At 41.2% G+C, this 25,227-nt stretch overlaps 1 protein-coding gene across 1 annotated transcript in view; it reads left to right on the forward strand.

Moving 5' to 3' along the window:
• The window catches only part of GPRC6A (G protein-coupled receptor class C group 6 member A), a 29,498-nt gene extending 9,657 nt beyond the window's left edge, over nucleotides 1-19,841 (forward strand). The window contains exons 3-6 of the mRNA XM_066591245.1: nucleotides 6,541-7,368; nucleotides 9,269-9,484; nucleotides 11,470-11,593; nucleotides 18,501-19,841. Of these exons, the coding sequence (XP_066447342.1) occupies nucleotides 6,541-7,368; nucleotides 9,269-9,484; nucleotides 11,470-11,593; nucleotides 18,501-19,621 (2,289 nt within the window). The 3' untranslated portion in view covers nucleotides 19,622-19,841. The remainder of the gene's footprint in view (nucleotides 1-6,540; nucleotides 7,369-9,268; nucleotides 9,485-11,469; nucleotides 11,594-18,500) is intronic.
• Nucleotides 19,842-25,227: the final 5,386 nt, after the last annotated feature.

Genomic DNA, 25,227 nt, shown 5'->3' on the forward strand with positions numbered 1-25,227 from the left:
GGGCGGCTGCTTATTACTGGGGAGGGGGTATTATTGGGTGGGGGACTGCTTATTACTGGGGGAGCTGCCTATTACGGGGGTCTGCTTATTACTGTGGGGGGCTGCTTATTACTGTTGGGGGGCTGTTTATTACTGGGGAGGGGGTATTATTGGGTGGGGGGCTGCTTATTACTGGGGGGCGGCTCCTTATTACTGGGAGGTGGCTTCTTATTACTGAAGGGGGGGCTGCTTATTACTGTGGGGCGGCTGCTTATTACTGTGGGGGGGCTGTTTATTACTGGGGAGGGGGTATTATTGAGTGGGGGGCTGCTTATTACTGGGGGGGCTGCTTATTACTGTGGGGGCGGCTGCTTATTACTGTGGGGGGGCTGCTTATTACTGGGGAGGGGGTATTATTAGGTGGGGGGCTGCTTATTACTGTGGGGGCGGCTGCTTATTACTGGGGAGGGGGTATTATTGGGTGGGGGACTGCTTATTACTGGGGGGGCTGCCTATTACGGGGGTCTGCTTATTACTGTGGGGGGCTGCTTATTACTGTTGGGGGGCTGTTTATTACTGGGGAGGGGGTATTATTGGGTGGGGGGCTGCTTATTACTGGGGGGCGGCTCCTTATTACTGGGAGGTGGCTTCTTATTACTGAAGGGGGGGCTGCTTATTACTGTGGGGCGGCTGCTTATTACTGTGAGGGGGCTGCTTATTACTGTGGGGGGGCTGTTTATTACTGGGGAGGGGGTATTATTGAGTGGGGGGCTGTTTATTACTGGGGGGGCTGCTTATTACTGTGGGGGCGGCTGCTTATTACTGTGGGGGGGCTGTTTATTACTGGGGAGGGGGTATTATTAGGTGGGGGGGCTGCTTATTACTGTGGGGGCGGCTGCTTATTACTGTGGGGGGCTGCCTATTACTGGGGAGGGGGTATTATTGGGTGGGGGACTGCTTATTACGGGGGGTCTGCTTATTACTGTGGGGGCTGCTTATTACTGTTGGGGGGCTGTTTATTACTGGGGAGGGGGTATTATTGGGTGGGGGCTGCTTATTACTGGGGGGCGGCTCCTTATTACTGGGAGGTGGCTTCTTATTACTGGGGAGGAGGTATTATTGGGTGGGAGGCTGCTTATTACTGTGGGGCGGCTGCTTATTACTGTGAGGGGGCTGCTTATTACTGTGGGGGGGCTGTTTATTACTGGGGAGGGGGTATTATTGGGTGGGGGGCTGCTTATTACTGGGGGGCTGCTTATTACTGTGGGGGCGGCTGCTTATTACTGTGGTGGGGCTGTTTATTACTGGTGAGGGGGTATTATTGGGTGGGGGGGCTGCTTATTACTGTGTGGGCGGCTGCTTATTACTGTCGGGGGGCAGCTTATTACTGGGGAGGGGGTATTATTGGGTGGGGGACTGCTTATTACTGGGGGGGGCTGCTTATTACGGGGGTCTGCTTATTACTGTGGGGGGCTGCTTATTACTGTTGGGGGGCTGTTTATTACTGGGGAGGGGGTATTATTGGGTGGGGGGCTGCTTATTACTGGGGGGCGGCTCCTTATTACTGGGAGGTGGCTGCTTATTACTGGGGGGCTGATTATTACTGTGGGGGGGCTGCTTATTACTGGGGGGGAGGCTGCTTATTACTGGGGGGGCTGCTTATTTCTGGGGAGGGGCTGCTTATTATTATTACTGAGGTGGGGGCTTATTACTGAGGGGGCTTATTCTTATTATTACTGAGGGGGCTTATAGTAATAACGTTGCTATGGGGGTTAATATTATTAATTGGGCCACTTTGGGAGTTGTTATTTTTACTGGGGCCACTATAGGGGTCACTATTAGGGCTCGTTCACACGGGTGTAATTGTATTTCGGTCGCACAAATACGCTGCGTATTTGTGCAATCGAACATCACTTATGCCTGTATAGCTGCGTACGCAAAAAGGAACGCAGGTGGGCCGATTGAAATGATGCGCAAATATGCAGTGAATACATAGGTTTCCTGCGCATTCACCAGGTATTTGCGCGGCCCATTCCCTCCAATGGCCTATCGGGGTGTGTAGTACACAACAAAATAGGTCATGCTGTGTGAAAATATACATCATTTGAATGAACTCATTGAAATCAATGGCTTCTATTTACTGCTTATTATGTACGCAAATACACTTGTGTGAACAGGCCCTTACTGTACTGTCTTAGGCCCCCTGCACACAGGCGGAAATTCCGCGGCGGAATTTCCCACAGAATTTCCGCCCGTGGAAGCTGCCATAGGATTGCGTTAGAAAACGCAATCCTATGCAGACGGCTGCGATTTGTCTGCGCGAAATCTCGTACAGAAAAAAAATCGTGGCATGCTCTATTTCTGTGCGGGGCAGCTGGCACATCACAGAGTCGGAGCCGCAGGAGCAGGTGAGTGCCGCGCTGATTCCTGCAGGGGCTCGGGGCATCTGCAGGCGGCCTTACAATCGGCCCTTTGAAGGTCACCATAAGCCTGATGTGGCCCTCGGTGAAAATGAGTTTGACACCCCTGCCCTACAGTCTGGCTTACAACCTCAACACTCGACAGAAACTGCCCTTACAAGAGTATCCAATGACCTACTGACAGCCAAATCGAGGGGCGATTACTCGCTACTGATCCTCCTCGACCTCTCTGCACCATTTGACACTGTTGACCACAAACTCCTCCTCAGTATGCTTCACTCTATCGGCCTGAAGGACACTGCCCTCTCCTGGTTCTCCTCCTACCTATCTGACCGCTCTTTCAGTGTCTCCTTTGCTGGCTCTACCTCCCCTCCTCTTCCCCTTGCTGTTGGGGTCCCCCAGGGCTCGGTCCTTGGCCCCCTCTTTTTCTCTATCTACACAGCCCCTATTGGACAAACCATCAGGTGATTTGGCCTCCAATACCACCTGTATGCTGACGACACCCAGCTATACACCTCTTCCCGTGACATCTCTGCACCTTTCCTCCAAAACATCACCGACTGTCTGTCCGCTGTCTCTAACACTATGTCCTCTCTCTACCTAATACTAAACCTCTCTAAAACTGCCTTATTGGTATTTCCCCCCTCCACTAACCGACCTCATCCTGACATCTCCATCTCAGTGTGTGGTGCCACCATAACTCCTAGACAACATGCCCGCTGCCTTGGGGTCATATTCGACTCTGATCTCTCTTTTACCCCCTACATCCAATCTTTTGCCCGAACATGTCAGCTGCACCTCAAGAACATCGCAAGAATCCGCTCTTTTCTCACTGTCGACACGCTAAAAATGCTTAGCGTTGCCCTCATCCACTCTCGGCTCGATTATTGTAACTCCTTGCTGATCGGCCCCCCCCTGCACCAGACTCTAAATTCTCCAATCCACCCTGAATGCGGCAGCCAGGCTCATCTTTCTGTCCAGCCGCTACTCAGATGCCTCTGCCCTGTGCCGGTCACTGCACTGGCTGCCCGTTAAATACAGAATTCAATTTAAACTCCATACCTTCATCCACAAAGCCCCCCATAGCGCAGCGCCCCCCCCCCCCCCCCATATTGCCTCCCTCATCTCAATCCATCACCCAGCCCAGGCTCTCCGCTCTGCTAACGAAACCAGACTGCGCGCCCCTTTAATTCGAACTTCTCATTCCTGCCTCCAAGACTTCTCCAGAGCAGCACCGGTCCTCTGGAACGCACTACCAAAGGCTACCCGAGCAACCCAGGACTCGCAGAACTTCAGGCGTGCTCTAAAAACGCAACTCTTCAGGGAGGCATACCGCATTCTCTAAACAAACCCCTATGTACCTGATAACATGTTCCCTGACCTATTGACTGCAATCCCCGCTAGCCATCATAAACCGCTCCTGCAGTCATACCGATTCTGCCGTTACACGGCCAAATGTCTGACCATTGTCTATGTGTATAGAATCCCTCACTGTCCACCTCGCTATACCGTGCACATCTCTTTCCTTCTGTATCACCCGATTACCCGTAGTATGTAAGTTCGTTAGAGCAGGACCCTCACCCCTATTGTTTCCATCAACTGATTACTATGTAACCGTGGTTCTGTAATTTTTGTATTTTGTCTTACTGTATTCCCCTGTCTATGTAAGCGCTGTGGAATATGTTGGCGCTATACAAATAAAGTTTATTATTTTTATTACTCCTGAAATGTGAGTAGTGAAAATCTCTTTTGAAGTAATACCTGTGACATTAGCTGATGTATTGAATGAAGTGTCTGTTAATAGTAAGTGTAGTGACGAGTGAACCTTGAACACAGGCATAGGTAAGTATTATCAGACGAAGCAAGGGCTAGGTGCACTGATTTTATTGCCTTACCACTGTATAGGCTTTGGTCAGCCATGTTTATTGCATTAAATATAAATTATTTTTTAGTAGATGGAATAGCATACAACATAGAAGAGGGTCTATGTATATGTTTGACAAATTCCTAGCATCTTTTCTTGCAAACACAGTATAAAATTAGCTTTAGAGATGTCAAACAATAAACAACAAACACCTGGGTGAATAATATGGGCAAATATTATCTGACAGCAATCTATGTGCAGCTCCGCCAGAATTAATTTGGTAAATGTGCATTGTTCAAATCAATGTTGTAAGGCAATAACTGAACATTTATGCGTAAATTAAATATTTGAATGAAAAGGGCCAACTTTAACAAGATTGTCTGTAGACAGGAGTTTGCATAGTTGCCCACTTACTACAACGGTCTGACCATGCTACCTCTGGAGAAAGCCAAGTAGATTCTACAGGCTATGAAGAGACATGGAGCTTTCCCATTGCCATATCATTCTTAAAATCAGTGGGGCCACACTAATCAAACACTGACAGCATCTTGGCAAATGTCCTGAGAAAACCCCAATTTTAGTTTAGCCTTATGGATAGGCCAAGTCATTGCTATATAGGGTATGTGGATAAGAGGTTCATCCCATGCTCTAAATCAATGTACGGCTATGAGAAGGAATCTGAACCAAGATATATAATCATTCAAAGTGTAATATTCCTACAAAAGAATGTAGCTGGGTTGTCTTAATTGTCTGGAAAATTCAGCAGCAGGGAAAAATAGTCACAAAATGTTATTCTGGAAGCAGCTCTGATTTTAATCCCAGTAGTAATATAAAAGTAAATCAGGTACAGCTGAGAAGGCTAGAAGTAAAGTAACATTCTGGAAGTTGAGTTTTACTTTGTATTATCTGAATGATAAATATTTACACTGTGCAACAAATTTTTTAAAAATTTTCCTAACAGAAGGTAATTGTTATGTTTCTGTAAAATTATAACATGCCGATTCCACTGGTAAAACTGAATAACAACTAGGACGTTTCTTTTTCAAGTTATTTAACCCCTTAGTGACCAAGCATTTTTTTTGTTTTAAAAAATCGTAACTCCTTTATTAATCCATCAAAGTCGCTGTATGAGGGCTTGTTTTTTGCGGGATGAGTTGTATTTTTCAATGGTACCATATAATGTACTGAAGAACTGTGGAGTAAAATAAAAAAAAAACTAAATTCCATCGTCTTTCGGTGCATCTTGTTTCTATGGCCCACAAACTGCAATAAAAATGACCCGATAACTTTTTTCTATGGGTCAGTATGATTACTACGATACCAAACCTATTTAGTTGTGTTTTTCTTCAAGGACATTTAATACTTTTAAAATTATTTTCTGCCGCCATCATCTGCGTGCAATAACTTTTTAATTTTTTGTCCACATGGTTGTACAAGGGCTCATTTCTTGCAGGATGTCCTGTAGTTTGCGTTAGTACCATCTTGGAATACATAAAATTTTCTAATAATTTTTTCAGCATTTTTTCTAAAAGACAGAATGACCATTTCTGGCGTTCTTGATTTTTTTTGTAGGATGTTCACCGTGCGGAGTAAATAATGCATTACTTTGATAGATCACACTTTTATGCACGCAGCAATACCAAACATGTATTTTTGTTTTGTGATTTTGATTCTTTTACTTAGTCTAAGGAATGACCTTAAAAAACACATTATTACAAGTAATTACAACTTACTGGTGGATGATGCGCAGTGTTTACGCCACATGGAAACATACCCTATATGTTACATAAACCTACCTTTATAGTTTTCAGTTAGCACGCAATGTGTAACAGTGATTGTGAAATAGTTGCGCAATTACTGTTGTTTTTCTTTTTATTAAGCAAGGTTAATGGCGAGCCTGCTGGATTAATTGTTAGCATATTTCCAAAAAATACAGTACAACGGCGATTGGAATACATTATTCCCCATAATTGAAAAACCTTACGTGGCAGAAAAAAACATATCATATTTGAATTCAGCGCTCTAAACTTACTATAAGCCGTCTATCTGCTTATGGGTTACAAAAATTGTGTTGCACAGTGTTATATCTCTAGGAATCCTGAGAAGACAGAGCATTTGATTAGCTTTTCTTAAAACTACATACAAATGTGACATATTATATGATGGTTTGGAAAAAAGAAATTGTGTATGGAGATGAAAAGAATGGTTTACAAAAGCAATACCTTCATGAAGCACTATGCAATTTTGAAGAAAATAACTAAATATTTCTTTCCACAGATTAGCCATTCATCATCTGCTGAAATACTGAGTGATAAATTTCGCTTTCCTGCCTTCCTGAGGACAATACCAAATGACTCCTACCAAACAAGGGCCATGGCAGAACTCATTAATTTCTCTGGCTGGAATTGGATTGGACTGATAGTTATGGATGATGACTATGGGCGATCAGCTCTAGAGAGCTTTGGCATCCAAGCTGATAAAATCAATGTCTGCATTGCTTTTAAAGAAATCATCCCTGCTCACTTATCTGACAGCACAATACAAACCCGCATAGATGAGACCATCGACAAAATACTAAGTGAAACTAGAGTAAATGTCATTGTTGTCTTTATGAAACCTTCACTTTTATTAAAACTTTTTAAAAAGGTAATGGAAAAGAAAATACAAAAGACATGGATAGCTAGTGACTGCTGGTCTGTAGCCAATGGGATCAGTAGCATACCAGACATTCAGAAGATTGGACAAGTTATTGGATTTACATTTAAGAGTGGAGATACTACATCCTTCCAGGAATACATAAAAAATCTAAATCAGCAAAAATTTGAGATGAACCGTTTCTTGGACCAGTATACAGTACTTTTATCTGACTGTCCTGAGCTAAAATACAATGAACTGTATGGCTGCGTTACCAATTATTCCAAGGAAGCAATGTTCAATTCAACCATGGTGAAAACCAAGTCTCTCAGAGTTGACTTTCTTTCAGCCACAGTACAACCAGGATTGGTCTACAGTACTCAGCTGGCAGTGACCGCTATAGCACATGCAATTCGAAAGCTATGTTTGAATCGGAACTGCAAAAATCCAAATGCTTTTGCACCATGGGAGGTACAGTCATGTGGCAAGATGTGTAGAAGTCCAAATTCCATGACTATCCAAAGCCATAATTATTTGATTGGGTCTTAGCATTGGGCTGTATTTACAAGGACGAGCATGATATCAGTCCGAGAAATTTGGACCTACTGTATATCAGGCTTTTTCTCAGAGTAAGATGTGTTTTGCAAATAAAAACACAATGTATCACATGCGAGTTTCATGTGCATTTTTCATGAACGTGAAAGAAATTTCATGTTGCTCCAGACCTTCAAAAACTGCAATGTTATTTTTGCATACAATAGGAAATAATGGGTGATATGGCCCCACCATAATAGATCTTGTTACAATTTTTCAATTGCGCAGCATTGTTGCAACAGAAAATCAGACATATAAATGCATCCATTGCAAATAGTGGGTTTTACCTTTGTGCAAGTTTTGTGCATCTTGCAATGCCTTATGAGCACAGAGTAGAAAAAAGGGTCACTGGTTCTTCCTAAGAAGAGTGGCCCACATTTATCAATGTATTTGCGCCTTTTTTCTGGTGTATTTTACTCCAAAATAATGTATAATCTCCTGTGCTACATATTTATTAAACATTTGAGTCAGAAATTAGAGCCATTTTTACAATGCAAATACATTTTTTTAAAAGGTGGAGGAAAAATGGCCCCAACTTGCTGCTTGGCCAGAAAGTAGAGACATTATGACATGTGACAGTAGGTAAATGGCATAAAAAGGGACTGTGTCTTTAGGCTTATTTAAAGATGCAATACGTTTATCAAAATTGTGTAATACTTTTACAAGATACTTTGATAAATTTGTCACAAATAATGACAAATGTTACCTCCAGCAAAGCCGACTTCAAGAAAGGCATGGTATTCAGGAAGGCATGGTGGTGCACCAAGACCTGACACTGAACCAACATTTGTCATGATAATGTCCATTAATTTGCAATGCTAGATTTCTTTTTATTATTTCAAAATGTAAATTTTTTTTTTACTTTATTGACATTTTATAGTTTTGTTTCACATGAATTTAATAAATTTTTTGTATAGAATAATGTTACATACAAAAATGATTAAACATAGCAGTCAATATTAGGAGAGCCTTTGGTATGAAATATAACAAGATACTGACCCTAAGGGTGAAGCCACACGAACGTATATCGGCTCGGTTTTCACGCCGAGCTGATATACGTTGTCCTCGTGTGCAGGGGGGGGGGAGGATGGAAGAGCCAAGTGCAGGAACTGAGCTCCCGCCCCCCTCTCTGCCTCCTCTCCGCCCCTCTGCACTATTTGCAATGGGGAGAGGCGGGACGGGGCTAATTCTCGGAACTTAGCCCCCCCCCCCCCCACATCTCATTAAAATTAATACATCTCATGTATACATCTCATTAAAATTAACTTGGAAAGATGTTAGTACAAAATACCGCGTAAGACGACTGGGCGTATAAGATGACCCCCCCAACTGTCGACTTATACGCCGGCAATACGGTGTAGGAAAAAAAATCAATACTCACCTCCTGCGGCGCTGCTGCAGGCTGTGGCTCCCTCCTCCTCACCGACAGAGCATTGCTTTCTGGATGCAGGGCTTGAATGCCTTGCCTCCAGAAAGCTAATGCTCTGATTGGCTAACTCAGCGCGGCGTCAGCCAATGAAAGCCGGCGCTGCATTAGCCAATCACAGCCATTCAATTACATCATTGAATGTGTTAGTTATGTTAGAAGCACTGAAATTTACTTCTGGGAATGGAATAATAAAAATTGCTATTGTAAAGAGTACATTTTAGCTGATTCAATGAACAGAATGATAGTCAGTGTGTTTATACTGATTTCACATGGTCTCTTCTGAATATTAAGATTAATGTTTGTTTTTTTCCCCCCATGTCTTACTATCTACTCCTCTGCTTCTTATAGCTTCTACAGTCACTGAAGACTGTAAATTTCAACTATATGGGAAGAAGTATTCGGTTTGACGCTAGAGGAGATGCCAATACTGGATATGATGTTTTGATCTGGAAAGTAGGCACTGATGGAAAGATTAAATTCACTTTATTTGGTGAATATGATACCCAAAAAGACAAGTTCATATTTAATAGCCAAGATGAAGAGAATGAGTTCAACGATTTAAAGGTACTGAGAAAATGCCATTTTTGAGTTAGATTTCAATGTTGCAGAATTCAGTCTTAGGCTACCTTAACACAGGCGAGTGCGATATCGGTTGAAGAAGCCAAGCCCATTATCATGCATTTTACCTGTGGATGTCAGGCTTTTTTTATGCAAAAACACCTCGAATCACTTTTGTAAAATTGTGATTGATTTCAATGGAAAACATGACATCACACTCGGATACACATCAAACGGCATGTGATGTCTTTGAGTGTCCCATTGAAAACAATGGGCAATGTGTTCCAAGAAAGAAAAAATAAAATATGCAACGATTTTTTAACCCATAGCATCAATGTGAGGGAAAACATTGCTCATGTATATGACTCCATTCACAAGAATGGAGTTCATATATGCACAAGTTTTGTGCATCTCGCAAAGCGTGAGATTCGCGCTCATGTGAATGCAGCCTTACACTGTGCTGCAAACAGATGTGAGTTATAAATGCTTTGCCATCTACTTCCTGACACAGAAAATAAGAATGTATGACCATAAACATTAAACCAACTGATATCAACCCAGACTTCCTCAAGTTAGACTCACAGCTCTTTCCTTTTTGTCTATTGGGAGAGAGCTGTCAGTCTATATGCTGTGGGCAGAGATAAGCTGGAGTAGCCCACCTACAGGACTGGGAACTCTGTTACACAGTCAAAATTCAAAGTGTGTTTATTCTAAAACTTTACAGCATTTCTGAATAAAATATCCACAGGAGCACTGTGCGTATCTATCCCGGGTTCATGGTGACCGTGATTCTGCCCGAATGAACCCGATGACAGCTTCCCTTTAAATGAACCTCCCATTAGGATGTAACTCTTTACTACCCAGGACAGCAGGGCCTGATACTTGTTTGACATTCTACGCCCTTTGAAATGACCCTTTGTTCAATTCTTTACCTCCTTATTTGTTAACAAAGTAGTTCAGCTGTGGATAAGAGGTCCTGCATATGTTCTTGCTACCCAGTAGCAAAGACGTTGGTGCAATCAGAGCTTGCCCCCCCCCCCCTCCTTCCTTTATCTAAACACCCATTTAGACCCAACGATTCTCGCTCAAAAAATGGCTCAAAGCCGTCTTTTGAGTGAAAACCGCTAGGTCTAACTGCACGAACATCCTGCAGTTTTTGTTAACGAGTCGTTCGTTGTTTTTCAGCAGGCTGAGAACGAAAGATAATGAAGAGCCTTATCAGTGCCGCTCGCTGAGTTCTTAGCAGCATACCGCCGATACTATTGTTTCAGCTGGTAGCCCGCTTGGAGAACACAGCCAGAGTATGCAGAAGACAAGCAGTCTAGCTGTGTTCTGCATACCCGGTTCGGAGTGCTCAGCTGTATACCAGCTGTGTGTTCCAGGAAACAGGAGGAGTATGCAGGAGACAGCGCTGCAGCTGTGTTCTGTATACCCCGCTCGGAGCACTCAGCTGTATACTACCTGAGCGTTTCGAGAGGACAACAGCTGTATGCGGTCCCGCTTGTCTTTTGCATACAGCATGAGCCTTCATTTACACACTTATGCAAAGTGAACGCTCAAAACTATCACTCAAGCTGCTGTTTGAGCGAATTTTGAGCGATCATCTTGGCGTGTAAACGCCTACAACGATTATCACGCAAAAGATGTCTATTGAGCGATAAGCGTTGTGTCTAAATGGCTCTTAAGGGCTTTATAGCAGTCGCATGGTCTGCTTCTATGGCAAAATTGTCATCTTTAGACTATTTTCACATTGAGCAGTTTGGTGCAGTTTTTAATTTGTTTTTACTTTAGATAAAGCCAGCACGGGATCCAAAAGTGAAGAACTGTAAAGATTTATATATTACTTATCTGTTTTGTATTCACTCCTTCAAAAACTATTTTGTGTGCCCCCGGTCTTAATCCTGAACCAGCTGTTACCCTGATGATTTTGATTTATCATTATTAGTAAACATAACGTAAAACTGATAAACAAATTTTTTCTGGTATTGTAGATGATCCGATCTCGATGTTCAGATGAATGTAAACCTGGACAAATGAAGAAAACATCAGCAAGTCAGCATACATGTTGTTATGAATGTGTTGCATGCCCTGAAAATCACTACACCAGCATTTCTGGTACAGTATAAAACATAAATCTGCAATTAGTAAAGCGATACATTATTAATTTCAATAATTTAGTACAATATAAGGGCTCAGTCACACGGGCGCATCGGCGCCCGTGCTACTGCAGGAAGGAGACGGCCATACCTCAAGACGGACGTCTCTCTGCAGCGCCGGGACAAAGAACATGTGAGCGGCTTCATTGCCGGTCATGTGTTCTTTCTTCAGCGCTGCAGAGAGACGTCCGTCTTCAGGTACGACCATCTTCTTCCTGCAGTGAGGGCTCAGTCACACAGGCGCATCGGGGCCTGTGTACGGGTGCCGATGCGTCGGTGTGACTGAGCCCTAATACAAACCATTAAAAACTGCAATTTTTTATACACTATGCCCTGACACTTTTAAAGTTATTATAGCATGGAACTACAAATATGGGATAAAAATACACTTGTCTGAAAGCGGCCTAAAAGAAAATGGTGATGCTAAATTCACTGTGTTTCTTCTCTTTTTGTTGGCTTCAAGTTCATCCCAGCAATAACAGGAAGCAGAGTTATCACAATTAGTTCCAGTCCTTACAAGGTCTAACTGCAACCTGGAGTAAATAGAACCACACATTACATAGCAAAAATATAGTGACATCCGAATGTATGAATGAGCCTAACTCATAATTAGCATGGCAAGGACGCAAATGATAACCCTCAAGTAGCTCCACAGTGTAGATGGACATATATAAACATAGTATGTAAGTCTGAAAAAATACATATGACCATTCAGTTCAGCTTATTACCCCCTAATGTTGATCCAGAGGAAGGCAAAAAAAAAAACCGATGAGGTAGAAGATAATTTTCCCCATTTAAGAAAAATAAATTCTTTCCTGATTCCAATCTGGTAATCCAAATAATTCCGGGATCAAAAACCCCTTTGAAGTTATTAATGATTATAACATATATTTTGTCGCTCAAGAAAGGCATCCAGGCCCCTCTTAAACACTTTTATTGAATTTACTATCACCAAATCCCTAGTCAGAAAGGTTCCATAGTCTCACTGCTCTTACAGTAAAGAACCCCCCTCTAGACGTAGAGGTTGCTCCCTATGGTCGCAGTTCTGGGTATGAATAGAGAGATGGGAGAGATCTCTGTACTGACCCCTGATGTATTTATACATAGTTATTGGGTCGCCCTCAGATGTTTTTTATCTAAACTAAATTATCCCAATTTTGATAACCTCTCTGAGTATTGTAGTCCACTCATTGCGTTTATTACTTTATTTGCTACTAAAGTAATACTCAAGCTCTGATATGTCTTTCTTGAGTACCGGTGCCCAAAACTGTACACCATATTCCATTTGTGGTCTAACCAGTGACTTGTAAAGAGTCATTTTACATGGGCACAATAAAGATTTGTCTACATCGGAAGATGTAAGTGAAATCTCATCTTTAAAGTAACCCTGGTTGTTGCTCCACCACGTAGGGACTGCTAGTAAAAGAGGAAGGACAATGTTCTCGTCATGTGCCCTGAGACCTCTTTTGATGCACCCCATGATCCTATTTGCCTTGGCAGCAGCTGCCTGACACTGGTTGCTCCAGTTAAGTTTACAGTTAATACTTATGGACATCAAAGTTCTCAGTATTTTTGTTTTAATTATTGTTTGCGTCACAGTAACAAATGTTTTACACCTACAAAGTGGTCACCATGTACATTCATTTTCAAAGAAAAAAGTCAAGCACCTAGAAGTAGTTATTGGAAGGAAAGAAGCTTTACGTATGTGATTGTAACACTGATATAAGTAAGTGATTACAATATCCGAGAAAAAGGATAATTTATTGCGGAAAACTGAACACTTGAAGGGAGGCTCTAGTACTCTGTTGTACCGCCTCTAGCTTGGATACACGATGTGATAGGGGCAGACGTGGAGGCATACAGGTTCCATATAGCATCCTGCAGTTAACATTTCCTGTAACTGAGTTTCTAGATTCTGCAAACGCGTAGGCTGCCGAAGTTGGTGTCCCAGATGGTTCCTTACATGTTCTGCTGGTAATAAATCTGATGACCAAGCAGACCAGAGAAGTGTGGCAATGTTGTGGAGGCATTCTTGTGATATCCTTGCTGTGGAAAATGCCTCTTCTAAGCTATTCCATGAGATACAACACATGTGGCTGCAGGATGTTGTGAACAAATCACTGAGCTGTCATTGTCCCTCGAAACCCATACTAGGGGTGACCGACCGTCGTTCCACATCAAAGGCAGGATTGTGGCGCTTACCCCTAGGCCTTCAGTCATGAACATAGCCGTCATCAGTGCACAAGCTAAACTTGATAGCAGTCTATTTTTGCCATTCACACACCACTGCAAACAGAGGTGATGGTGAGTGGGAATCAAAGGCAGTCAGCTCAGAACAGCCTAGGTCTTGGGCAATTTGTTGATTCGACCATGCAGCTTCTCACATTCCAACAATACGCTCTCAGATTTTGTTAACTGGGGAAATCTCTTTGATTGCATTGTAGAGGCATCTAGTGGTCAACAAGCTGTATACAAGTGGAAAAAGAGGTCCACTACACACAAGTAGCCTCTGAGAGCCTTTTTGTAGGCCAAGGGTGGAACCACTTTTATGGCCTAAGGTGGCAAGATCATTAATGTAATTGTGTCACAACTCTAATCATTTGCATATCTGCCCGAGATGTATCTGAAATACAGAGTTTTGCAACAAAACGCCAACTCCTAGGGGCTGAATTTTTTTTTGACAAAGTGTAAATCCAATAGAATAAAACCTCAAAAAATCCATTTTAATTCCAGGTTGTAATGCAACAAAACAAGAAAAACACCAAGAAGGGTGAATACTTTTGCATGACACTGTATGTGCATGAAGCCTACAGTAGTGCATTACAAAGTCATAGAGGCACTCCATGTACAGATATATCATAACACTGTATGGTGTCATGTACTCCTCTAGAAACAAATCAAAAAAGGAAAAGAATACAAAACTAGTTATATTCAGTGAAAACTGTAATAAATATGTACTTATTAACACCTTAGGCCTCATCCCACAGCCGGATAAGATTCCGACTGCGAGATTCACGCAACAGGATACAACCCGTGCCCCGGCATTGACCTCCCGCTTACCTGTCCGGCATCTTCTCTCTCTGCACTGTGATGTACTGGCTGGCACGCAGCCGTGCACGTGCAGAGCACAGCTGGAGCATCCGAAGTGATGTTTCTGTGCATGCCTCTGCGAGGCCAGTGACTTTCTGACAACAAAGGTGATCAATGAGTGGAACAGGTTACCACGAGAGGTGGTGAATTCTTCTTCAATTGACTTGTTTAAACAGAGGCTGGACAGATATCTGTCTGGGATGATTTAGTGAATCCTGCACTGAGCAGGGGATTGGACCAGATGACCCTAGAGGTCCCTGCCAACTCTATCATTCTATGATTTTCTCCTTTTTCTTCTCTGGAGAAGAACCATCTCCTTGCTGCACTGGGGTCCTACGTTCAAATTTAACCAAAGACAACATTTGCATGGTCTTTGTATGTTTTCATTTCTTGTTCTACTCCTCAAGAGAAGAAAGAATGAAGAACAAGCATGGTGGCTTGTAGTGCTGGGGTTGTAGTTTTAAATCTGATCAATGGTGACGTTTGTATTGTGTTTTTATGTTGGTTTTGCATTTATTCTTCTTGCTATTCTCTTTATCTGGCAAAAAAAGAACAGTGTGGTGGCTCAGTTGCTAGCACTGCTGCCTTGAAGGTTCAAATCTGACCAACAGTGATGGCTGTATGGAGTTTTTCAAAGTCGATGTTGCCCTTGATGAGATCTGGATCTAGAACCACAGCATTATAAGGCAACAGTGCTAACCACTGAGCTACAATTATTGAAGAGCCACCATTGCTGCCACCATCTTCGATTTCCATATGCCTCTCATTGGGTACAGTGCAATACAAAAATGGATCCATCTGTAATCTATTTCTGAAACTAAAAACAACAGTGCAGCAATCTGCTCTTTTGATTTAGTATAAAACATGGAATGGAAATGGAAACTACAAAAGCGGATTTAAACTGAAGACCTTCCACTTCAATACGTTTCTATGGGCTTGAGAACGGAAACATTTTCTTTCTATTCCGCTGTTCCCATGACAGAACAGCAAAACAGAAATGAAAACGCTAGTGTGAACTTGACCTTAAACAATCCAAAAATTCTGTTCTGGTAGGGAAAAGCTTGACTTGAGCCATAACTTTTTAACTTTTGCGTTAACATACCTGCATAACGACTTTTTTTTTTTTTATTTCATTTTGACAGTGTTTAGCCTGCAGAATAAATAATGTTGTTACATTGTTCTCTTGACCAGAAAATTAATGGAAATACCAAGTTTAGGGCTCAGTCACACGGGCGCATCGGCACCCGTACACAGGCGCCGATGCGCCCGTGTGACTGAGCCCCTACTGCAGGAAAAAGACAGCCGTACCTCAAGACGGACGTCTCTCTGCAGCGCTGAAGAAAGAACACATGACCGGCAATAAGCCGGTCACATGTTCTTTCTCCCGGCGCTGCAGAGAGATGTTTGTCTTGAGTTACGGCCGTCTCCTTCCTGCAGTAACACGGGCGCCGATGTGACTGAGCCCTTATACAGTTTTTTTTACTTTTGCTATTTTTGTACACTAAAAACTTTTAAAATAAAATTTATCTTTTGTTTCACTGCATTCCAAGAGCCATAACATATTTATTTTTCAATCGAATGAGCTATTTGATGGCTTTCGTTTCGTGGAATGAAGACTGGTCCCATTTTTGGGAACATAAAACATTATATAGTTTTTTTTTTTTCATGTTTTGGTACATAAAAAGATCTATGCAGCAAAATAAGGCCCATTCGTGACAGTTGTAAAATGGCATATTAGCAGTCACTAAGGGGCTAAAGATGTCACACATCGCCATTCAAAAAAATGATTAGGCAACTACATTGGAGCAGCTGATGGCAACTTTTTTACATTATTAAATTTTGTTGAACTGAGTTTAGCTATTTTTGTCCCTAAAATGGTTACATAATGCTTTGGAATATATAATATTACAAAATATTTTTGCTTATTCTTGTAACATTTTTATGGCCTAATAGGCAGATGCTCATGGTAGATTTGGAGGCCTTTTTAAAAAAAAATCACTGAGATGAGAGGGAAAACAAAAGCATATCTCACTGGAAAAGACCAAAAAATGCAGTACCTGATAAGGTGCAGAGCAAGCACAATCGCCGCTGAGCAGGCACAATCGCCATAAGGCTGGCACAATCACCGTAGGGTAGGCACAATGGCTGTAGACCCTTACAAAATGCAGCAAACCAGACTATAAACTGGAGGAGCTAAATTGTTCACTGCAGACTTATTTGCAGCCACCCACTCAACCCAGCCCAAATTGGGGAGGAGTGACTGCAGTCTGGCTTGCTGCATTTCGGTAGGGTCTACAGCCACTGTGCTTACTCTATGTTGATTGTGCTGGCCTTATGGAGATTGTGCCTGTTCTGCACCTTATCAGGTACTGTATTTTTGGCTCATTTTCAGTGGAAGTCATTTACAGGTCTACAGCTCCCATCAGCACCCAGCAAACACTTTGCAGATCCCTGATGGCCTGACAGGGGGAGCCTCCATCGCATGTCAAATTCCTGAGATGTTGTAGTTGTTAGCAACAGCATTTAAGGTGTTACACAGGTGGGACGGAAGGCAACTTTGATTCTGGCTATTGCAGTGGGATGTCAGCTGTATACTACAGTAGACATCCACTGCTGATGGCACAGGCACAGCTCTAGTACCCATGCAATCCACTGAACGTATAATTACTTTCTATTGCAGAAAGGACGCCACCATTAGGATGTATTGGTGATACCATTTCTTGGAAAGGGTTTTCTGAATTTTAAGAATAGACATTCAGGTACATAAGTGACAGCATAACAAAGCCCATACTAACCTTTAAAATTCCCAGACACTCCAGCACCCCCTATTTATGCTACTCTGTAAGTTATTTTTTACATTGCTTAGGGCTCACTCACACGGGTGTATGTGGCCAGCATATTACGCACCACCCAGCAAAGAAATATGCAACATGAGTATCTGTTGAGTATGCTAAATTCCCATAGCCTATATTGATGCACATTGAACAAGTAATATTCACCAAAATAGGACATACTGTTTTTATTTTTAAACGAAAGAGGTCCAATAGAAATGAATGGGCTTTTAGCACTTGTGTAAGGCACAGTGACAATTTGCCCACCTGAGTGATCCCTAAGGCAGTGATGTGCCATGCAGTACTTGCAAGTGACCTCCCCAGCCAATTGCTAGCCACAGAATTGATGCCAGTTTGTATAGCACATAACTTGCACCTAGTGAATAGACAGAGGGGTGATATGTTGAAACGGCATATCACAGGTTCAGCAATGTTAACACAGACTGGCAAGGGATCATGGGTTTCCAGAGCTGCAGCAGAGGTGGGTTTCCAGGACTCAAGTATTGATAATCCTTAAGCTAGGTCCTCAATATCCAATCAGTGGGCATCCGCCACTCAGGACCCATGCCAATCATCTGTTTGAAGAGACCGCAGTGCTTGGATGAGCACGCAGCCTCTTCTCAGGCCAGTAATATCATGTTCATCACATGACCTGAGAGCAGCTCAGTCCCATTCAAGTGTATGGAGTTGAGCTACTATACCAGGCACCACTACTATGAAAAGTGCAGTGCTGTACCTGCTATGGAATAAAGTGGCTGCAGCACTTATGCAATGATAGTCCATCAATATTGGAATCTCAGAAAACCCTTTAAAAACGAGAATGGACTATATTCATTATAATATTGTATATTCAGCCAAAAAACGTAAAGTACTTAAGCTTCAACGAAAATAACTTCTTTAATTGTGGTTTAATTCTTATATTTTTCCACTTTGTCTTCTTTCTAGATATGGACTATTGTATCCAATGCAATAACAAGACTCACTGGTCTCCGGTAAACAGCTCTGTATGTTTCTTGAAGAAAACAGAATTTCTTCGCTGGGATGATGGTTTGGCAATTGTCCTCCTTATCATTGCTTTGGTTGGACTTTTATCCATTTTTGCTATAGCAGTCCTGTTTGCTAAGAACTTTGATACACCAGTTGTGAAGGCATCTGGAGGCATCCTTTGCTATATTATTCTCACCTCTATTCTTTTAAGTTTTGTGAGTGCAGTCTTATTTATTGGTGAGCCAGTTGAGTTCAAGTGCAAAGTAAGACAAACTATGTTCGGTATGAGTTTTACAATAGTAGTGGCATGCATTTTACTTAAGTCAGTCAAGATATTGTTGGCTTTCACATTTGAGCCAAGAGTTCACAGCATTTTAAAGTTCCTCTACAGACCATTTACATTGGTATTCATCTGTACTGGGGTTCAGATGATTATTTGCACCACATGGTTGGTATTTTGGTCTCCTTATGTCAAAGAAAATTTCTCTCTTCCAAAAACAATCATATTGGAGTGTGATGAAGGCTCTACAGTGGCATTTGGTATAATGCTAGGATATATTGCTGTCTTGGCATTTGCATGTTTCATTTTTGCATTTAGAGGAAGGAAACTGCCAGAAAATTACAATGAAGCCAAATTTATAACATTTGGTATGCTGATTTATTTCATTGCATGGATAACTTTTATTCCAATATATGCTACTACCTTTGGTATATACTTACCAGCTGTTGAAATGATAGTAATACTAATATCAAACTATGGCATTTTGTCATGTACGTTTTTACCAAAGTGCTACATTATCTTATATAAACAAGACACCAATACAAAGTCTGCTTTCCTCAAAATGATCTACAAATATTCTTCCAAAAGTGCCAGCACTCTTACCGTGGGTCAGGTTTCCTCCAGCTCTCTTGTATTACCTGAGAGCAGTGGTCCTATACAAGACATACCAAGCAAACCAGGTCAATTATGTGTGAGTTGTATAAGTAATAGCTTTTCTTTTCACAATATGCTTGTGACAACAGATAAACCTCTCACAAGAAACAGAAACCTCACAAGAAAAAGGTTGTCAAGTATTTAATGGACTAGTAGTAGAAGAATGCTTATGGATAAGACTATTTTCTTTACAAGAGATACATTTTTAAGGATCAGTACAGCTTTCTAAACTAAGTGATCAGAGCAATGTGGGACTTTTTTTTTTTGGTTAGCCAACAAGGATATCACCTCTATAATATTTTGGTCTTTTTTATACAAAAGAATTGAAGATTGTTGAGATTTTTCTGGCTAATATGGCATCACACTTTTTTGTGTTCTACATAAGGATAGCTTCACACACAGCATTTTTTGGAAAAAGCACTCACAGTTTTTGAGGCAGTTTTTGAGCCAAAGCCAGAAGTAGCTCCAGTAGAAAAGAGAAGTAAAAGTACTTCCTTTATAGTTCTCTTCTTTTGTATCCACTTCTGGCTTTGGCTCAAAAAATGCATCAAAAACTGAAAGTGCGTTTTCCAAAAAATGCTGTGTGTGAAGCTATTCTTACAGTTTTACTACCTCCAGGTTTACTAAAGTATCAAAAATTGTCAAAGAGCCTTTAGTTTGGAATCTCTATGTCTGAAGGCTATTTTTAATGTCTATCTGCAAAAAATAAGCTGGGGCTTTATTAGTCATAAAGAAAAGAGGCTAACAGATAGGCTTTATGCACATGGGCAAGTTGCCTCTGAGAATTTTGGGCGCAGCTGGCACTGAACAGTACCTGGACAAACATCCGTGTGCTGTCTGACCTGCACAGACTATGTCCACTGCATGTCCTATTCTCATTTGTGAATAGAAAATGCAGCGATTTCTTTCACACAGACCATCAGCTTATATGAAAGCTCACTTACGTGTATAGCCTTGTATTTTATAACGGGGCTATGTGCTGTCTTTAAAATACAAGGACAGTACAGGGATAGAAAATATACCCTTGTGATTAAGCCCTTACTGCTAAACCCAACCCATCCATATATTACATGGCTAGCCATTCATCGAAATGCATGGCATTTAATACTACATTTCCTTTCCAGTGGCTGTGGCAAGTAAAATGTATTACCAGCCAAATTCTAAAGGTAGGCCATGGGGCAATCAGCCAATTTCAAGGCCAGTTTGAGTTCAAGAAGGGGTTATGTAGTCACATTTTATCAACTTGCCTCATTCATTGGGTTGTGCGATGGCAAGTAAGAATATGTATCTCGGAAAGTGCACCAGCATCCTCTCCTTCCCAACATGCATGAAGATCCATTAATGTTAAATAAAGCCCATATTTGGTTGGTATTTAGTTTGCTTTCACCAGATATTAGAGGCCCGTTTACACACAACGATTATTGCTCAAAATTCGTTGAACCAAGCGAAAGTGAGCATAATTGTTCAGTGTGAAAGTCAGCTTAAAAACCCTTGTTGACTAGCTGGCATCTTGTCCTGTGTAAATGCTCCCCACTCAGCGTTTTCCATAGGAGGAGATGCGCCGAGCAAGAAGCAGACAAGAAGCGAGCGAGACAGTGTCAAGTCGTTCAATTTAAATGCTCTGCATGAACGCTGATGACCTTGGTGGTGACGTCAGCGTTCATGCAGTCGTCCAAGCGACTGTCGGCCCGTGTAAAAGGGCCTCACGACAAACTTTTATAGATAAGAAATGACAGTAATCTAGTTAGATCAAAAAACAACAACCTAGGAGATGCAAGCTGTAGCTATTTTCCAGAAGTACCGAACCACAAGGATCATTCTCAGGTAGTAATGAAAATACTTTATGATGATGTTTACTTTTTTGGTGCTAATATATATCTATATATATATATATATATATATATATATATATATATATCTTATTATAGGATTTTTGTAGCATACGCTTTTTGTATAATACATTCTCTCGGAGGACATTAGAAGTGACAGAATCATTGTGGATGACAAGTTGACAATCATAATCATGTTCAAATTACTGTTGATTAGAGGTTTGGCCTCCGTACCAGGTCCAAATGGGCAGAAACAACTATTAGGGTATGTTCAAATGTTGTGAAAATACTGTGTATTTTTCAGATGGCATTGGCTACGGAAAAAACAAAGCATTTTGCAGTACAGGCATTTTGTAGATGACATTTCAAGAAATCTTATCCACATAAGTCTCATGTGAAAATAGGGCTTATTCACATGACCGCACTGAGTATTTCAGTTCATGAAAATGCAGTGTATTTCAAGACCAAAAAACACTGATTTCTGGCGTGTTTCTGCCTATTAGCAGTTTTTTTCTTTACATGCGTGGATGTGCAGCGTATTTACATGCATAAAAAACTACACAAAATCCCATTACATAGTTGCATAATATGAAATGTTGATCCAGAGGAAGGCAAAAAAAAAAACATAAAAACAATGAGGTAGAAAGCAATTTTCCTTATTTAGGGGAAAAAATTCCTTACTTAATCAAATCCGCCAATCGATATAATCCCTGGATCAACAACCCTTCTGAAGTCATTAATGATTATAACATATAATATTGTATCACCCCTTTTATCGAATTCACCATCATCACATCAGGCAGAGAGTTCCATAGTCTCACTGCTCTTACAGTAAAGAACCCCCTTCTAGGTTGATGTAGAAACCTTCTTTCCTCTGGATGCAGAGGATGCATCCTTGTTACAGTCACAGTCCTGGGTATAAACAGATCCTGGGAGGGATCTCTGTATTGTCCCCTAATATATTTATACATAATTATTAGGTCGCACCTCAGCAGTGTTTTTTCTAAATTAAATATTCCCAATTTTGATAAAATCTGGGTATTGTAGTCCACCTCTTCCGTTTATTTCTTGCGTAAATATGCAGTTAATGTATATTTATGCATGTCCGTTGATTTCAATGGGCTATTTTGATGCGTGGTACACACCTACATTGGACATGCTGCAGGGTTTTTTTTGCAGGACCAAAAGTTGTGTGAAAAATAGACAGCTGTGAATGAACCCATTGAAATTAATGGACTGTATTCACTGTGTTTTATCCGCATAACATGGAGTGTATTTCCTTTTGTATGACTGAGCCCTTGGGCTTTCAAAAATGTATAGACTGATTTGCTGCAGATTTAAGTACAAATCTGTAGTAGATTTCGCCTTTTCAATTGAATTAAAATTGAAGATATAAAATCTGCTGCAGATCTGCGCACAAAATCCACAGTAAATCAGCTATGTGAGAGCGCACCCTACTACACATTTTTAATGACACAATTAAAAAAGTATCTTGTACCTGGTAGTCGGAGGTATATATTTATTGAACTAATTCTAATTTTTCTTACTAGCACTATAGTGAAACTAATATCAGAACTCATCCCACAGTTTTTCATGTGACAGTTAAGTGAATCTGGCACACCAGTTTAGATGCCATGTGCATTCTTTTGCTGTACAGAAAAATGCACCAAAATGACATGAGTTGTGTCCAGATCCGGCATGGAAACACTGGTCTCACACGAATGATGAATGGGAAGCTAGCTGTGGAATATATACTGTATTTCTTGATGACAACAACTGAAAAGATAAGTTATAGTCCTAGTTCTGCAGTGTAATATTTAACCTCTTGATGATAATGATTATACGTTCAGTCGCAACCGACTTTCGGTCACCTTATGGATCAATGTTCTCCATGCATTCCTGTCTTTCACGGCTTCTTTCAGTTTGGCGATTTGTCATGGTGGTGGCCCTGATTGTATCTAGCCATCTTGTTCTTTGTCGTCCTGATCTTCTCTTTCCACTGACCTTGTCCAGCATCAGTACTGTTTCCAGTGAGTTAGTGCGCATCACTTGGCCAAAAAAAAAAAATAGCCCCTGTTTGATGATTTTGCCTTCTAGTGAAGTGATATTTTCAGTTTGACGCAATCTAACACTATCTTGTTCGTTGTCATGGTAGTTCTTTGTGACTTTTGCAATCATACGTCATTATGGGAAAGACAATTGCATTGACTAGTCTGGTTTTTGTTGCAATGCTGATATTCTTGCTTTTCCAGATTTTTTCCATTCCTTGCATTGCAATCCTACCAAGTGCAATCCGTCTCGGGTCAAGATCTATTTTGGATCCAAGAAAGATGAAATCTTTGACCGACTAGACTTCTTTGTTGTTAATTTTTATGTTCATTGTACCATTGCCTACCGTGGTCATGACTTTCTTTTTCTTTTTGTTTTGAGGTACAGTCCCATGCATTCGCTTTCCTTTTGCACTCATCAGAGGAAAACAAATGCATGGGACTGTTGGGGAGGTAATGTTAACTTTTCTGAAGTCTACTTGTTTATCTTTCATCTGGTAACACCAAAATGTCTGTGAACTGTATGGTAGTGGTGTGAACAAGGAAATGTTTTATTCCTGGAGTTACCCGGCCTTTCATAGCTAGACCCCATCATTTGTAGCTTGTAATAGAGAGTCATAAGAAAGAATTGCAATAATGCTAGTGAATTACATAGGGCCAAGGCTAGCAGAGCACTTTAAAAATGATATTACAAATAACATCTGTGCAGTTGTTTGCCTTTTTGCAGTGTGTTTTATGTCAAAATTGTAATTTGGTTTTCCATTTAGTAACACAGTATCACTGCACCAGAATGATGGGAAAATGAAGTGTTACATAGGGTGTACATTCTGTAACTTTATTTGTTTATACATAGCTATTTCCGCATCTTTGATTTTTTTATATCACAGAACATCAGTCCAAAGTGCATATAAATGAGAAAACGCAGAAGACAGTATATTGTGTCTGCTGAAGACATGCATGATGTGAACCACATATACTAAGAAACTAGATGTTCAAAATATAAAAAAAATATATGTATAATTCAAATGATGGGCCATTGGGAGCTCCACACATACCATAAAGTCACCAAAATCACACAGGCCCCTTGGACCAATCCTCAGGAGCCCTAACACACTAGTGCCTCAGCTTCATGCTCCATCTGTTTTGGTAATACATTTAAATAATATTACATTGTCTCTGCTATCTCCCCCCCCCCCCCCCCTTTTATTAGCCTCGCCACTACACAAAAGAAAACAAAAAAAGTCAATCAATAAAGCGGAGAATTTTGTTTTCTTCTTCCATTATCTATGCGGTGCGCTCACTTTAAATTGCTTTAAACTAAACCAGGGTCTGTGTTCACCACACGCAGCCTTGTTTTAATGCATATAGGAGCTGTACAGCAAGGACTCCCTTCAATACAAATGCCTAAGAGGGCAAGCAAATCCTCTATTCTAATGCCCCATTTAGAAAGGACATGCCCTTGTTGATCCAGTAGCAGAAGCCAATTTAGCCCATTTGAAGGGAAAAACTCCTTACTGACTCCATAATGGCAGTCAGAATAATCTGTGGTTTGATATTTAAAAATTTCTACCTGACTCCAAGACCCGGATCAACAACCCTGTAATATCATAACACTCTAAAAAGATGTCTAGTCCCCTCTTAAACTCCTCTATCAATTTTGTCATCACCACGTCCTCAGGCACAGAGTTCCACAGTCTGACTGCTCTTACAGTAAAAAAAACCCTTCTGTGTTGGTGATGAAACCTTCTTTCCTCTAAATGTAGAGGATGCCCTCTTGCTTGTCACCACTCATGTCACGGTTGGTCACATATAGCCCAGTGACCATCATCCTTTGACTGGACAGGTGAGTCTACAAAGGAATCAGACTATTCCTT

Source organism: Eleutherodactylus coqui, chromosome 1 (assembly GCF_035609145.1).
Source record: "Eleutherodactylus coqui strain aEleCoq1 chromosome 1, aEleCoq1.hap1, whole genome shotgun sequence".
Taxonomy (NCBI): Eukaryota; Metazoa; Chordata; class Amphibia; order Anura; family Eleutherodactylidae; genus Eleutherodactylus; species Eleutherodactylus coqui.